Raw genomic sequence first — 16,357 nt, 5'->3', positions numbered from 1 at the left:
AAACCAAACTCACAGAAAGAGAAAGCAGAGTAGTGGTTGCAGGAGAGGGGGGAATAGGTAAAGGTGGTCAAAGGGTAGGAACTTTTAGTTATAATATGCATATGGCCTGGAGAAGTAAGAGCATGGTGACTATACTTAACAATACTGTATTGCACTGTATATTTAAAAGTTGCTAACAGAGTAGATCTTAAAAGTTCTTGCCTCAAAAACAAAATTGTAATCAAGGTGACAGATGTGCTAACTAACCTTAATATGGTAATTATTTCGCAATATATACATACATCAAACTACTACATTGCACACAAACTTAATGTTATATATGTCAATTGTATCTTAATAAAGCTGAAAAAAAAGTAAGTATACAAAAGATGGATTAATTTTTTCTTCTTACCAATTTAGACAGGAAAAACGCTTATGGATAACTTTGCTGGAATTCATTATCCAAAGGTAGCTTTCCAGAGTCATAGACATATGGGAAATGGAGGTCAGTGAATGTGTATTTCAATGGAAACAGGAATTCAACAGTGGTGAAAGGGTTTCTTAATAAAATGGGGAAAAGAATACCTCTGCCCCTATGTTTGTCCTAAGAAGTATCATTAGCTTGGTTCAGTACTCTTACTAATTCTTTGTATTTTGATGTCAAGATGTATAATTAACTTATTAATAGGGTGAATGATAAATTAACCATGCAAACATCAGAAGAAAAAAAATAAAAAAGATTTACCAAAACATTCAGAACATCTACATTCCCTTGATGTGACGAGAAGGCACAGAAAATTCTTGTTATTAACATTAACATGAGAAATTCAATTAAGATTTAATTTGCTTATTTTTTTCAAACACTGCTTTTTAATAATAACAGAAAGTAAGGCTTCATTTTAACATCTATAGCTATCCTTTTTTTATTTTTTATTTTTTTTAAAAGAGGGGTTGAGAGAGGGGTTGGGGGAGCAGAAGGAGAGGGACAAAGAGAATCTTAAGCAGGCTCCATGCCCAGCATAGAGTGTGACCAAGGGCTCAATCCCACCACCATGAAATCACGACTCCAGCTGAAATCAGGAGTCAGACACTTAACCGACTGAGCCACCCAGGTACCCCTGTAGCTATCCTTTTAGACAAAAAAAAAGCACACATAAGAATTCTTTAAGAATTTCTAAAAGAGGTATTAAGGGTGTGTTTTAAAAAATTCTTATTTTTTATATATTGTAACATTTTTGACAGTGAAGTCACAAATTTACTACTCATTTGCACATCTGGGGCACACACAATTTTTAAGAGCTTTTTGAAAATAAAGCGAATAGAATCACTGTATTTTTAGCATTCTCATCTACTTTTATCCTCCAGTTTTCCTTTTTAAGGTCTGTATCTGCGGATCTGGAGAAAGCTTTATGTTTAACTCAAAATTAAAATTCTGACGTTCTAGGTTTAGTTTTCAGCTGAACCTCTGTTCCTAGAGAAGATCTTTCCTCACAGTCTGTTGCCTCTAGCCTGAGAGAGAATCGATGAAACAGACAGCCAGTATACTCAGTAATAAAAATTCACCAGCATTTCAAAAAAACAGAAGTGAGAAAATTCTAATTATGTGTTATTTTCCAAGGCTCCCCTATGTAAATAGAACCTAGAAGTTCATTATGCTCCTTGAGTTTGGGGAGGGCAGAAATAAGTTTCAACTCCACATTATGCAAGTGGATCAGAGGCAGGTTGGGAAAGGGACAAGAAACAAACCATACAAAGCTAGGATCTGAAAGCGAGTTGGCTTACACATTAATAACCCTTTTCTAGCAGAGAGAAAGAGACCAAGAGAAGAAAGGTGCTTCCTTTGAGATTTCTAGCCTGAGTTTTATGTTGCCCCTCCTCTTCTCTTATTCCCACGCACAGCTCACTGCAGTCTAGGGACCCACAATTTGTTCACGGGTCAGGAATGGTTTCTTCCGTGGCCACTGGTATTTAAAGGAGCTATAGCACACCATGTCCACTCAGAATGATGGCGAAAATCCACAGGTACCATGCAAAGAAGGTTCTCAACCATGGACGATTCTGCTCCCTCCAGGGGACAGGCGGAAATGTCTGCAGACACTTTTGCTGTCATAGCTGGGAGGGTGGTTACTCCAGGCGAGCTACTGGGGAGATGCTACCACACATATGACAATGCACGGCACAGTCCTCTCAACGAAGAATTACCAGCTGATGTCGAGAGACCTGCCACAGAAGGACAGGGTAGAGAGGATAGAGGTATGCAGTGCAGAGAAACAGAAGAATGTCATGAACAATAATATGGCTTAAAATAGGAAGAGTTTTATTACTTATTTATACTTTCCTTTAGGCCCATGAGCTGATTTTACTTCAGCCTTCTTGGGCAGCTGCCAAACTGGCTATAGTCAGCCACAGTGCTTTGAAACCAGCCAGCTCAGTCCTCAGTAGCTAAAGCGTGCTAGGTGCTCTAAATAAGTCCCAGGGCGATGCCACAAGCACATGTGCTCTGCAATCTTAAAAAGGCTTCCCCGATAAAAGCAATAAGGTATTCCTATTTGATTGGCACGGCTGCAAGCAAACAACAAATGATGCTACTTTCATGGGATGGAGACCTACCAAGCAAGTCACAGCACGTAAGAGGATCACATACCATCAGATATTTTATAGGGATTCTGGGAAATGACAGACACCTGGTGGTGGGTCCACCGTGTGATGTTTTGTCACATTGTGTTTTTAAAGTACGTTCAGAATTCTCGTTAGTCATAAAAAGTCCCCAACTCTAATGCTAGGTGAGGATGGAAACTGCATCTTCTGAGATGAAAAATGAACTTAGAAAAGTGCTCGATTAATCTATCTAGGAGGATCCTATATCCGCTTTTCACTTTATGAACTTCAATTTCCCCCTGTGAGTGGGGAAAGCCTCCTTTGTCTGGGACAGTGTGATGGTGCTCCCTTCCTGACTCATCAGGTTTGTGATGGGGTCTGTGAGAGGGGCTGTAATTCAAAACAAAACAGGTGCAAGGAATAACAACTCGATAGGCAGGAACTTGACCCTTAAAAATCCGAACTAATCTTAGCTCTTATAGTCTTTGATCTGACCTACAGATAGGTAGAGCACACTGACAGGCCCAAGGAAGCTCTCTGTGAAGCATGAGAACACAATCAAGACTGCTGAAAATCAACTTACCTTCTCTCCTATGTACACGCTCACACATCAGCAGGAATCCTCACCTTGTTAACGACATTAGTTCAATGTACAACACTCATTTTTCTCAAACACAGCTTTTCTGAGGGCAAAATCTTTCCCTCACCATCTACAACAACGGTCTTTGCGTTTTGGGTTCATCGACCCCTTCTGGGGCCAGCTTTGACAGTGGTGACAGCAGCAGCAGCAGCAGCAGCAAGCAGGAACCGCGACAGCTAACGTTCACCGACCGCCTACCATACGCCAGAGGCCATGGCGAGCACCGCTCGTGTCTGAATTCATTTAACCTCCCCCACAACCAACCCATGAGAAAGTGGTATCTTCCCATTTACTGAGGCGGATGTGGAGGCACAGAAATCAACTTACCTGAAACAACACAGCTAGCAACCAGCAGGGCTAGGATCTATGTGGCGACAAACTGGTTCCAGAGGCCATGTTCCCGCTTATGTGGTATAACCTCTTCAAGCATATGCGTGCAGCTTTTACATACTTACTTCTTTGGAAATTACATACTACCCTATTGATATGTACATTACTATACATCTGATATACAAAAGCAGTGGAAAGGATGAGAGAGACAGATAACGTGCCAAACTATTCTTCCACACACATTACCATCTTGCACACCTCACTTTGAAGGCCATGGCCTGACACAGGCCATAGCCCGACACCATGCAGATGGCTTGGCCTGGCGTTAGTGGGCTCTGAGGGCTGACCTGTGCCCACCTCTCCAACATGCTCCAGGCCTGACAGGCTTACCCACTGTCGCCCGCAGACACCTTCAGCATGACCCCCCTCTGAGCTGTGGCTCACGTCAAGTCCCTATGCCAACAAGAGAAAATTCTTTAAAGGTTTATCCCAGACCCAATATCCCCACGAGGCTTTCTCTGAGCTCTCCTCTCGGCTGTGTGCTCTCAGCCACATGCCGGGCCCACACCACGGCCATGCATTTTTGTGTAGTTGTTTGTGGTGTGGATGGCTTGTTCTCTGCCTCAGCTTATAAGCCTCTTGAGGGTAAAGAACGTGTTCCACATTACCTTTTCTTTGTATCTTCCATGGCATCTGGCATACTCTTATGCTCTTAATTAGCACTCAGTGTTTGCTAAATAAAAGAACAAGTACACATTCTCTCTGTTTACTGCACATCTCTAAGGCCCAAGTCCAGAGAGTTACAGAAAAGATCATCCTGGAAAACAGGAGATACGATTAGATGCTTTTCCTCTTTACCTAAGCTCATGGGATCCAAGATAGACTGACTGGCTTATATTGGGAAATGACTTCCCACAGTCCCCAGTAATCTGCTTGTATAGCATGGAGACTTCATAGAACATTCTAGTTTCTAAAGTAAAAGCATCCTTCCTGGCCTTGTTTATTCACTACTCACTGCCTCCTCTGTTAGCATGTCCTTAGAGTTAAAGGTAATCTTGAATGTACAGACATGTGTAACAAACCTAGTTTCAGGAGAAAAGAAGTTTATGTTTTACTTTAAAAAAAAAAAAAAAAAAGGTTTTCCTTGTCTCTTAATGGGATTTGCTCAAATGTTACCTTTTCAACAATGACTATTCTGATACCTCATTTAATAGTGCCATCTGCATTCCTCTCTAATCACCTCCTGATTCACTTTATCCTACTCTGCTTGTTCTTTTTGTCCATATTAGTTATTACCTTCTAATAAATGATATAATTTACCATAACAAATTAGAATAAATTCTATTATAATATCATTTACTCTTTGGTCTGTCTCCCTACCTCCTGCATACAAGGTCTGTGAGGAGAGATCTTTGCGAGCAAGGATCTATCTCCTTTGTTCCCTGATGTATTCCAAGTATCTAGAACAGTGTTTGGCATGTGGTTGGTACTCAGTCAGCAGAATGCACAGATAAGTAGATGATGTCAACTTCCATTTCATTCCACACCTTGAAGGCCTCAGACAGTGTCACTTTAGCCTTAGAATGTTCCTTCTCTCATCCGGAGAAGTGGTAGAACATGGCAGTTAACCACACAAGCTTGAAAGCTTTGAATCCCAGCTGTGCTTTTGCTAAATTATCCCTGCATAGCTTTAGTGAAGGGTTTAGTCAAACCCTTCCTGCCCTCAGTTTTCTCATTAGTACAATGGGTATAATACCAATCACTCAGAGGCGCCTCCACAGGCACTCAAAATATGCGCGCGCGCACACACACACACACACACACACACTATATATGGACTCAGTAACTGGCATGTGCGTGTGTGTATATATATTCTTTTCATTATTACTTCCCCCACTGTAATCCCAAACAGTGACAAAAGCCTGGGGTCACGTCTTCAGATAAATCTAAAAATTCTGCATATCAGGAGTACAGAGCACTACAAAAAGCAGTAGCACTTTTGGCTGGGACAGTGACAGTGCACTACAGTCAATGCTCCAGACCTGGCAGCTAAAAGCTGTCTCCTCCACCCAGAGAAAGCTCCCTAAGTAACACATACCAAATAAAAGCCTTTCGATATGTATAAGGAAAGGATTAATTCATCTTCAGAAGTAGCATTTTAATTAAAAATGACTTTTCTGGGCTTAGATCCAGAAAGGAATATATTGCCAAAAGGTAAGATTTAACAAGGTTTAGCTCTTCTTTCCTTTTTTTTTTTTTTTAAATTAAAGTGCTTCCCAATCCCTTTCACGTCAAGGCACACACAGAAAATAATCTTTCTTTGGCACCCCAGGACAAACAGATGCCACGGCTCCCAGCTGCAGGTGACTGCCTAGAGCTTCCAGCCCCGCTCAGCCCCACTCAGACTTGCTGAGAGTTAAAGGAATCAATAAACACTTGGCACATTCGCGAGCACACCATTGGAGGATTGCTGCCTTAGCCCTTCTTGGACTGGAGACCTTCCTAGCAACTTAAGATTTTTCTCCCTTCACATGAACACCCGTCCTCGGGAAGAGAGAGAGAATGAATCTGGCCACTAGTGACCAGAGTGAGCATTTTCTTTATGACTCGGTCCAGAAAAAAAGCACACTGACCAGCAATCCATTTATAACTTACAACATCAGCGTAATTTCATGCTTTTGTTTTTACTTTCCATTCTGAAATTTTATTTTCTGTGTATAAAATAAACAATGGACGTAGGCCAACCTTAAGTCACCAAATGGAATCTATCAAGCAGTGTTCTATTTCTGGGCTGCTGGAGCATTCTACTTTATGTTTCACAATTTTGTACTTGTAAGAAATGTGAAAAAGATAGAATTTCTCAAGCATAAGGTGTGGTCTTACATGGTCACTTTTTTAAAGATGGAATCGATCATTCTTTTAAATTCAACTCTAAGTTTTGGGGCAGCACCTAGTAAAAAATACATTTTCTAAAAACATTCATTTCCTGATATTAAGAAAATGCCGACAGAATTTATACTTAAGACTACCTCTATCATTGATTTTCTTTTTGTTTCCACTACTCTCTGCCACAGAGAGTTAAGGAAGGTTGGTCTTATCCCTGTTTTCCTGAACTTGAAGAAATTTTTCCTTCAGAAAAGTAGCTGGCTGAATTGACCTGACTTTCTTTCTTTCCTGGTTTTCTGCTTTTGTTTTCCACAAAGGTAATGCCAAGACCTGCCTCTAATTTTGTCCTCCTGCTGTCCTGCCCAGCCCAGCTGTTCCCACCCCCATAAAGATCCTAACTCTATGCCTGACACAGAACATTCTAGACTAAAACAGACTGTTATCTTAGTCTCCGTTTCCTTTCATGCCTGATGCCCTATCTGGCAGCTCTATCTTTTGCCTCATCTTCTTTTCTGTTATTCATATGCTCCCTGGTCCCTGAGGGTTCAGCTGGCTCACTTGGCTTCTAACCCACAGCTCCCCAGACTCGGAGGTAAGAGCCTTAAAGGCAAACTCATGTCTTCACCTGTACCTAGAACTGGGTCTGAGTCTGCTGAATTGAATGCAATCTTGACCTCTTTTTCATGTTCCCAGCAGCTCCCAGGCCCAGAGCCCACAATTCCTGTGGGTGTCCATGTTTGAGAGGTTTTGTCACACCCTTAAGGATGACGCAGGTATGGCAACTTCAAACTTGGCTACAACATAGGTCCCAATGGAGGATTCTGTATTTTTAGGTTCAGAATATTAAATGAGAGACCAAACAGAAATGATGAGGAAGAGATGAGTGGAGAGAAGGAAGGTGCAATGCTGTAGTGGAATCTAAAAAACAAAAACCACAAATGAGTAAACAAATAAAAAGCAGAATCAGACCCGTAAATACAGAGACTGATCGCGGCCAGAGGGGAGGGGGTGGAAAGATGGGCACAATGGGTGAAGGAGAGTGGGAGGTACAGGCTTCCAGTTATGGAATGAGGAAGTCATGGGAATAAAAGACACAGCACAGGGAACACAATAATTTCCTAATGGCGATATAATGGGACAGATGGGAGCTATGCTTGTGCTGAGCATACAATCACCTGTAGAGCTGGTGAGTCACTACGTTGTACACCTGAGACTAATGCAACACTGTGTGTCAACTACACTAAAAAACAGAAAGTCTTGGGGTGCCTGGGTGGCTCAGTGGTTAAAGCCTCTGCCTTGAGCTCTGGTCATGATCCCAGGGTTCTGGGATTGAGCCCCACGTCGGGCTCTCTACTCCGAGGGGAGCTTGCTTCCTCCTCTCTCTCTGTCTGCCTCTCTGCCTACTTGTGATATCTGTCAAATAAATAAATAAAATATTTAAAAAAAAAAAAAAACCCAGAAAGTCTTTTACTACTTGTAGCCCCTTAGGGCTTCACTGACTTCCTCTGTCCCTCTGTTTTTATAACACTGATTTACTTTGTTTCTAGCATCGAATCAGGTTTTCAGAACTGAGCGACAAGGGATTAAAAACAGAGTGGAGATGGGATTCTTTGTCTGGTTTCCCGAGGCAGAAAAAATTGTTATTCACATCAACTATCAGGAGTGATTTCTCAACACCTGGCAGGATTGCTGAGCGTTTTAATGAAATCGCACACGCAATTTACATGTGTGATTTATATTCTACAGGAGGTGCTCAAAAATGTTAATTTTACTTCTCTTATCGCAAACTCACCAAATGTGTGGGCCTAGGCTGTCTGAAATCCATGCTGGCTAATATTTCCTGTCAACCCAAGTGTGCAGTACCGCCACTCAGCTTCATGGCCAGAAAAGTGATTTAGGATTCTCCAAGTGCAAAAATCAAGGCTCCAAATTTGGGTAGTAGGGGAAGGAGGTGGAGAAGTAAGAGAATTAAACAAGGTGTTCAACAGATGATGCTGGCAAAACCTGAGGAAATTTAATACCGGCAAAGGGATATTTAGAACTGTGGGTATTATGTGGATTAACTGGTGAAAAAAAGAATACCTTTGCCTAGAAGTTTCACATAAATGCAAAAGTGGCTTTTCTGCTTCAATAGAAGCCAAATTACCTTGACTGTCCTCTTTATTCACAGAAGAGCTTCAGTAAAGAAACAGCAGGGACCACCTCTTACAGGTTTATATCATGAGAAAAAGAAGTAAAACAGAAAATGAAAAAAAACCTCAAAATTCAAGTTTCTATTTAAAATGGTCTCTATTTCCTTATGAAACACCAAAATGTGAACTAAGTACCCTAGAATCAGAATAAATCTTGCCTTGTAATTGTTGACCAAAATGCTTCCTCAACATAAGAGAACTTTTTGAATGCCAATATGATTTCTTAGGAGTGATAAGTAACCTAGTAATAATGTTAAGGCCCCAACATGAAGAATTTTGGCAACAAAAACAGACGGTTAATTCTACTTAAAAGACAGGGTAGCCCTGCCAGCCAGTGTTGTTCCCAAATGAGGTAATGTCCATGGCTCTTATCTAGCCTTTATGGAGATTTAATGTCATTTACCATTGGCTCTTACCAACGGGCTGCATAATCTCACCTTTTCTCATGTGTGTTACTTCTATCCCTGTCAGCATTGCAATTAGAAACCTCTGGTTTTTAAAATGATTAAGAAACTGATTCCCACATGTCTTCTTTTGATGCATGTCCTATAATTTGAGTCTTGCTTCAACCGTTCCAGAAAATTCAGAGATCAGTATAGTTCTCATTTTCAAGGTATCTTAGAGAAATACTCTGAGGTTTGATATATTTATGTAAATATTTTTCAAAGAAGCCAAAATGTGTAATTCAAGAAAAAGTTCTGTGAAAGAACTTGCTTTCACAAAATGATTTCCTCCTTTCAGAAAAAAGGGAGGGGGGCTATTTTATATTTATTTAGCTGGCTCTGAAAGTCCCATGGAGATTCTCATGCCTTTCAATCCCTAACACCTCTTTTCCAGGTGCAGCCTTTTATCGGTTTCAAAGGTGGCTTTATGTGGAGAAGGAATCCAAAAGCTGTAGAAAGGAAAGAGAAAAAAAGCCCTCCCCATCTTAACCCCTTAAGCTTTCCTCACAAAGAACAACAGAGTGAAACCGAACTATTACGACACAGACGAGACACCGAAATGGGACACGACAGAAGGGTTTTCACATGCCTTTGACTTCCTTTTTTCACCCAGGGTACAGACCAATCTTGGTAAAGACAGGAATCTGTTTGACAAACATGAACATGACACCTAACACCCAACGCCCATATTGTTCTGCTCTGTTTTCAACAAGCCCTTCACCTCCCAACACTCAGGAACAAAAGCAACAGCCACAACCAATCTGGAGTTACAGGGCTTTTACCTTTCTGGGGAGTTTCGCACTTTGGGTCCCAGGAAAGTCAATTTGAGATATCAGAGGCAGCCCAGATACAGAGCAGAAGACCATGCTTTGTTGCCGGGCAGACTGGTGAGACAAAGGCCTGACCTGTTAGGGCTGCGTGTGGGAAACCAGGCTGGGAGGCCCATTTGTACAAGTGGCAAGACAGCCAAAGAAGCAATTCCAGCCTTACCGCTTCTGACAAAATTTAGCCAAGAGTTGATCTGCAGGGAAGAAAATCTGCTGGCTGATCCCCACTCCTTCCTTGACAATCTGAGCCCCCTTCTAACTCAGCTGCAGAATCTAGACATCTTTGAAAAGCCTGTTCTTTGTTACTCATTACCACCAGCTCCTAACCTTCAAAGCACCAGAACTGGACAGAATCAAGTCACCTAACTTGTATGTGCCTCAGGATCCCACGTTTAAAACCAAGATAATACCACCCCGTCTCCTCTTCATCACTGAGATATACTGAGAACCAAGAGAGGCGAGTGCCTGAGGGTCTTCCCCGAAGAGACCACCAAAGGCCCACAGTGTATACAACACAGACCAGAGGGTCTGCCCTGGGACCCTTGGGGGGTCACCACGCTCTTTTCAGATCTGCAAGATCAAACTCTTTCCAAAACACCACTAGGCCACTCCTTCTCGTGCAGTACACAATGGAGTCTGCTGGGGCCACAAGGTGTGTGATGATGTCATCACTCTAATCATGACTAATGGAATGTGTGCTTGTGAGTTCTTGTGCTGTAAGATTTTCTGTTTTAGAGTCTAGTTAAGTATCGGTAGACAAAAGCTCTTTGGAATCTTCAATAACTTGCCTGTGGTTAAAGAGGCCCTGAGACCAGTGCAAGACCAGCCAATCCGGAACTTGGTCCCACTGAAGCATGCAGTTCCCAGGTGGGTCAACTTCTCACCCACCCTGAGCCTTGCCATGTGCTGTTCTCTCTGCAGAAGGATTCCCCCTCCCTCTTCGGCCTGGCTAGTTTTTTTCTGCTCTTTACTTAGATGTTGCTTTCTCTGGGACACTTTCCTTGGCTTCCCCAAAATGAGTCGGATGGCCTTGCCGTGTGCACGCTACACTGCCCAAGTTCAGGCCTTTTTTTGGCCTTTGACTCCTTTAATGCAACAACTGTTCTGACAGACATAGCAGTATGTTGGAGGCATTCCACAACTACTGGCTGAATATATACAGTGACCAAGGAAGGAAGGAAGGCAAGAAGATAGGTCTCTCTTGCATTCATTCTCACCTAGAGGGAATCAGTTACTAAAAATATTAGTGTCCATTATAGAACAGGCTCACTAAAGCTAGGATAATAATAACAAAAGTAACTATATACCATATTATGTACCTGGTGCTATTCTATGCACTTGATATGCATTAGTTCATTTAATCTTCACAAAATCCCTAACAGGTATACATTACTATTATCCTTATTTCAAAAATGAAGACACAGCATTATAGGTTAACTATACTGTAATTAAAATTTAAAAACTTAATAAAAACAATGAAGAGACAGAAGTGTAGGCAGTGAGTAGTAGATCAGAAATGGATGCCAAGCCTGTCTGGTTCCAGAGTCCCATACTCTGAATCACTCTAGCCTCTCGTGTCGGCAGTGCAGACCTCAAGCTTAGAGCATATATTGAGATCCCAAGGCCATCTCTCAACTCTGCTCACAAACCAGGCACAAGATTTGATACTTAAATCCCCCTCCAATGCCGACCCATCATGAGTGACCCCGGCAGACACGTGAGCAGATCTCACCAGTACCATTTGTTTCCTAGGTAAGAGGTAGGGCTTAAGATAGACAATTTCAGGGGTGCCTGGGTGGCTCAGTGGGTTGGGGCCTCTGCCTTTGGCTTTGGCCATGATCCCAGGTTCCTGGGATCGAGCCCCACACCGGGCTCTCTGCTCAGCGAGGAGCCTGCTTCCTCCTCTCTGCCTGCCTTTCTGACTACTTGTGATCTCTGTCAAATAAATAAATAAAATCTTAAAAAAAAAAAAAAAACAATTTCAGTAAGAAGTCTATTTCTCATTCATTTGTTGTACTTTAGTCCTTTCTAGAGGAAATGTTAAAAGTGATAAATATATTTGTATATTTATTAAAAATAGAAAGTCTTTCTTGTAGCACAGAGAAAACAGAAAAGTGGGATTGACCTTTCCATGTGCTATGGTGTTACACTGCTGGGGAAATTCCCGGTGATGTGTATAACTCTCCTTCTGTGTCTTGTACTAACTTCTCTTTCAAGGAATGCCCACAGCTTCACCCTGAACAGGGAGTGGCCCAGAACGTTCTGCAGGCACTTGATGGAAAAGACAAAACTCTAAGTGGTTCAGAGCGGTAAGTCCGAATGGGAAAGCTTGCTATGTAAAACAGGATTTATTGCAAAAGATGATCTGACTGAATCACAGTGTGATGCTGTACTTAAATTTTTTTTAATGAAAAACAAAAACAAAAAAACCTAGGAAATACCTTTTCTTTCAGCAATAGAAAAAAGTTCTACAGATAAAGTTAAAAGCTTGTGTATCTTGGGTGATGGACATTGGGAAAGGTATGTGCTATGTTGGTGCTATGAAGTATAAACCTGGTGATTCACAGACCTGTACCCATGGGGCTAATAATACATTATATGTTAATTTAAAAAAAAAAAAAAAAAAAGCAAAAGCTTGTGTATCAAATCTTAACCTGCTAATAGTACATGAGAAATCAAACTTTATCCTGTGCTGTTTGACACAGAGTAACTGTATTTACCTGGAGAAGTGTCCCGTGAATATGGTTCTGCCGGAAACACTGGTCAGTGTTGTTGGGGAGTTGGGCCAACAGAGTTTGGATGGTAGCAGGGATTTCATCTACCATAACAAACGGGACCAAGGCACGAGCTGCCATTTCACGGGACCGGTAGACAGGCGAGTGACCGCATCTGGGGAGACAAAAACACAAGGTCATTCAATACTCATTTCCACATTCGTGCCTTTGTATATGCTAATGTTCTATCTAGTTCCAGATGGGACGACTGAGCTGGGGGAGATAGGAGTTCCCAGTGTTTTTTTTATACTTCCCTTATGCCAATGATTGTATGTGTGGGTTATTGTTAGCTCTACAGGTGATTTTCCTTTTCACGTAAATACCATTAATATCTGTGGTTTTATCACAGGCATAAATGCAGATCGGCTCTGGGAATGATTCAATAAACAGGTAGTAGCAAAAACAGCTTCCTCCTCAACAATCAACAACTATTCGTTGGGAACTCAAAATGAACAAACGGTAAGTGCCAAGAGAAATAAAACAGTCATTGTGAGGGAGCCTATACTCTGGTTGGCAAGATGAGCTGTACATTTGAGAAGATGACCAAAAGCGCAAGACCGTTCTGGGAAAGTGATAAGCAAGTGATTGTCATATTATGGCTACGTGAGGATAAGACTGTAGGTCGTGGTATCGAGAAGGATAGAACTCAGGAAAGCAAGCATAATTCTAAGAAGGCCGAAACCAGGAAGTTGTTTCAGCCAGAAACAGTGAGATAAAGAAAGGGTATAAATGCTCAAGGGACAGGTAGATGTGGTCTGACTAAAGCAGAGGCTCCGAAATAACATTGGAACTTCAGGCTGAGAAATGGGTCTGGCTAGACTGGGTAGTGCCACAAATGACAGAATATATGATCTTGAACTTATTGTCAAGAGAAGAGTTGGACCCTTAAGTCACTGAATCCTAGCCTCTGGGATGACTCACACCCAAAGAGCTTGAATAAAAGCCAGTTCTTAAATCAGTGAAAGTCAGAGACAAGTGGTATTTTGAGATTCTACAGAGGTCATTGGAAAGGCAGGTCATCTAAGGGCCTCTTAACTTTGTAAACACTCAGAATCTGAGAGCCCACAACCATTTTGTTGAAACTGTGCACTTGAGAGCCTTCACAGAGATAGTGTTATTTGAGGGGAAGGCCCAATACGGTAGATCTTGGCTTAAATAAGTTCTTATCTAGAACTCACAAGGCTCCCTGATCTTTTACCCAATTTAAAAAGTAACTCAACTCATAGAAATATCTTACACTCAGAGACAAGGATGGGGAAGATTAGAAGATAGTAGACTCTGTGAAAGAAAGAGACAATCTCTTGCTTTGTTTTCAAAATTACTTAGTATTCCAAAAAGAATTACTGGTAGGATCTGGGCCATGGTAGGCTTAGCATGTGGAGGGACAAAGCCTATGACTGAAATGTTTCTAATACCCAGAGTATCACTGACATTTATCTTAGTATGATAATAAAAGAACAGGCACAATTTCTATACAATTTCTGTTTGGAATGAGCCAAACAATTTCATTATGGGGAGTGGTAAGTCAAGCACTGTGTCATTTTTTTCCTCCTACAAGTGTAGGTCTGTGAGATAAGTCAATCACCACACACTTTACGGATGGGGAAGAGCTTACCTTACATGGTACTGTAAAATGCTGAGAGCTAATGTTACAGTGGGTAGCTAGAGATTTCCCAGTGGTCTTTGACTAGGTTCTGCCAAATCACCCATTTTTTACTTATTTTTCCTTTAAAATGATTAAATGTTTAATCTTTAATTGGCAAATACATTGAAATGTTTGCTTTGGCTCATGGTGGGTGGGTGGGGGCGGAGATTGAGAAAACTTCACTTGACAGAGAAAAGAAAATACTCTGAAAATGCTTTGAGATTTAATTAGCAAATGACCTCACTCAGCCCAGTCATTTGTCGGAAGCTTCCCCATCTGTCTGTCCCCAACCCCTCCAACACACACACTATGTGTTAGTGTGTATTTTATGTTACCGAACTGGGCTCTTGTATATAAATGTTTCTTTTCAAATACAAATAACTCTGACATGGTTACAGATGTTTAGTTTCTAATTAGCAGTAACTGTACACTAAAGAATGCCCCTCCTTTTGCTCCTGACCTTTAGCAAATGATGATTTCACAAAGGAATCTGGCATCCATACAGGAGAAAGAATGGAAAGTGGGAAAAGTGCCAGAATTTTCTGTTTTCGGATACCCTGTGCTAGGGTACTTTCCAAATGCACACAATCAGGTTAAAGAGCAAAACAAAATCTCCCCTTAGAAAAGTAATGCAATTACAGAAAAAAAGAGCTTACTTTAAAAGTAATATTTAATTATCACTCATTGTGAAATGATGATTAAATGTAATTTTAAACTCCTCTCACTGCACATTGTTAAAATGGAAGAATAGATTATAGTCAACACACACACACACACACACACACACACACACACATTAAGCAAAATACATTTCCAGGTTACTGTTTTGTTAATTACTGGGGGGCAGGGAGGGATCTGATGACATTTAGCTTTTCTCCAGGTCTATGTGGCCTGGAGTGTGAGGGGATATAAAAACAGTCTTTTTAGCCCTGAGCAGAATATATCTTAAGCTAAAATCTATCTTTCCCTTGGGTAGAATCTCCTAGTTTGATCCAGTAAATGTGCCGGAATCAAGCACAGTTGCATTTTGGTGACAGAGACTCTAGTGGCTATTCAGAATGGAAAATCAGAACACCCGGATCTCCATCCTGCTTTTGGACACTCTTTTATAACCTGGACAAGTCACAGTAACCTCTCTGGGCCTCAGCTGAGCCAGCAGTGGTAGCAATAATCGATATTCAGTGTTCTCACCTGTCTATGAGAACATTCCAAAGATGCTTTGGAGATACAAAGTTTCCCTAGTGCAATGTGCCTGTGTCCAGCACAGCATCAGCATGTTCTAAGGATCCCAAGCCTCTGAAGAGCTTCAATGAGAGAATTAAGACTGTGGTGTGAATGTTGACCCATTTTTAAGAAGAAAAGACAACAAATTGATGATATAAGGCAATGAGTTTTGTTTTGGGCTTTCTCTCTCTCTCTCTCTCTCTCTCTTTGGTTTTTTTTTTTTTTTTTGTCTCCATTAAAAGTAAAGAGGAGGACACTCAAGCCCTTCTGAAAAGAAGTAGGAGTGCTTCTGTCTCTCTAAGCTTCAGTTTCTTCTGGAAAATAAAGCAAATGGATTTGGAATCTCAATGGTCATTTTACTTTTACTATTGTTTGAAAACCATGTCGTCAGCAGCCCCAGCTGTATTCTAAGCCTGAACACAAGGTCCTTCCACAGGATGTACAGACCATGCTGACACCTGAACCTTTAAACCTTTCATTCCAATTAACCCTTTCCACATTCATTTTAATCTCATCTTTACTGAGCACCTACTGCACTCTCAGCACTGCGCACCATGAGAAATGACACATTTGGGGGATGCCTGGGTGGCTCAGTGGGTTAAAGCCTCTGCCTTCAGCTCAGGTCATGATCTCAGGGTCCTGGGATAGAGCCCCGCATCGGGCTCTCTGCTCAGCAGGGAGCCTGCTTCCCCACCCCCTGCCTGCCTCTCTGCCTATCTGTGATCTCGGTCAAATAAATAAATAAAATCTTTAAAAAAAAAAAAAAAGAAATGACACATTTGTCAGCATAAAGCTTGCATCCTGCAGTCAATAGCCTGG

At 41.5% G+C, this 16,357-nt stretch overlaps 1 protein-coding gene and 1 long non-coding RNA gene across 8 annotated transcripts in view; one reads left to right on the top strand and one right to left on the bottom strand.

Moving 5' to 3' along the window:
- Positions 1–16,357, bottom strand: part of THADA (THADA armadillo repeat containing) — a 322,081-nt gene that overhangs the window by 137,067 nt on the left and 168,657 nt on the right. For all 7 annotated transcript variants that reach the window (XR_006606006.1, XM_013056339.2, XM_013056342.2 and 4 more), the window contains one exon: positions 12,616–12,784. Coding sequence is in view for 6 of the 7 variants with exons in the window: in XM_013056339.2 (XP_012911793.1) it covers positions 12,616–12,784 (169 nt within the window). In the remaining variant the exon portion in view is untranslated. The remainder of the gene's footprint in view (positions 1–12,615; positions 12,785–16,357) is intronic.
- Positions 9,422–15,779, top strand: LOC106005828. The gene is made up of 4 exons (XR_001179484.2): positions 9,422–10,762; positions 12,113–12,204; positions 13,019–13,128; positions 15,291–15,779. It is a non-coding gene; the product is annotated as an uncharacterized LOC106005828 (long non-coding RNA).

The sequence above is a fragment of the Mustela putorius genome, unplaced genomic scaffold, assembly GCF_011764305.1.
Source record: "Mustela putorius furo isolate JIRA1106 unplaced genomic scaffold, ASM1176430v1.1 tig00000224_pilon_pilon_pilon, whole genome shotgun sequence".
NCBI lineage: Eukaryota > Metazoa > Chordata > Mammalia > Carnivora > Mustelidae > Mustela > Mustela putorius.
The sequence above is the reverse complement of the archived record's forward strand: the minus strand, read 5'-3'. Positions and strand labels throughout refer to the sequence as shown.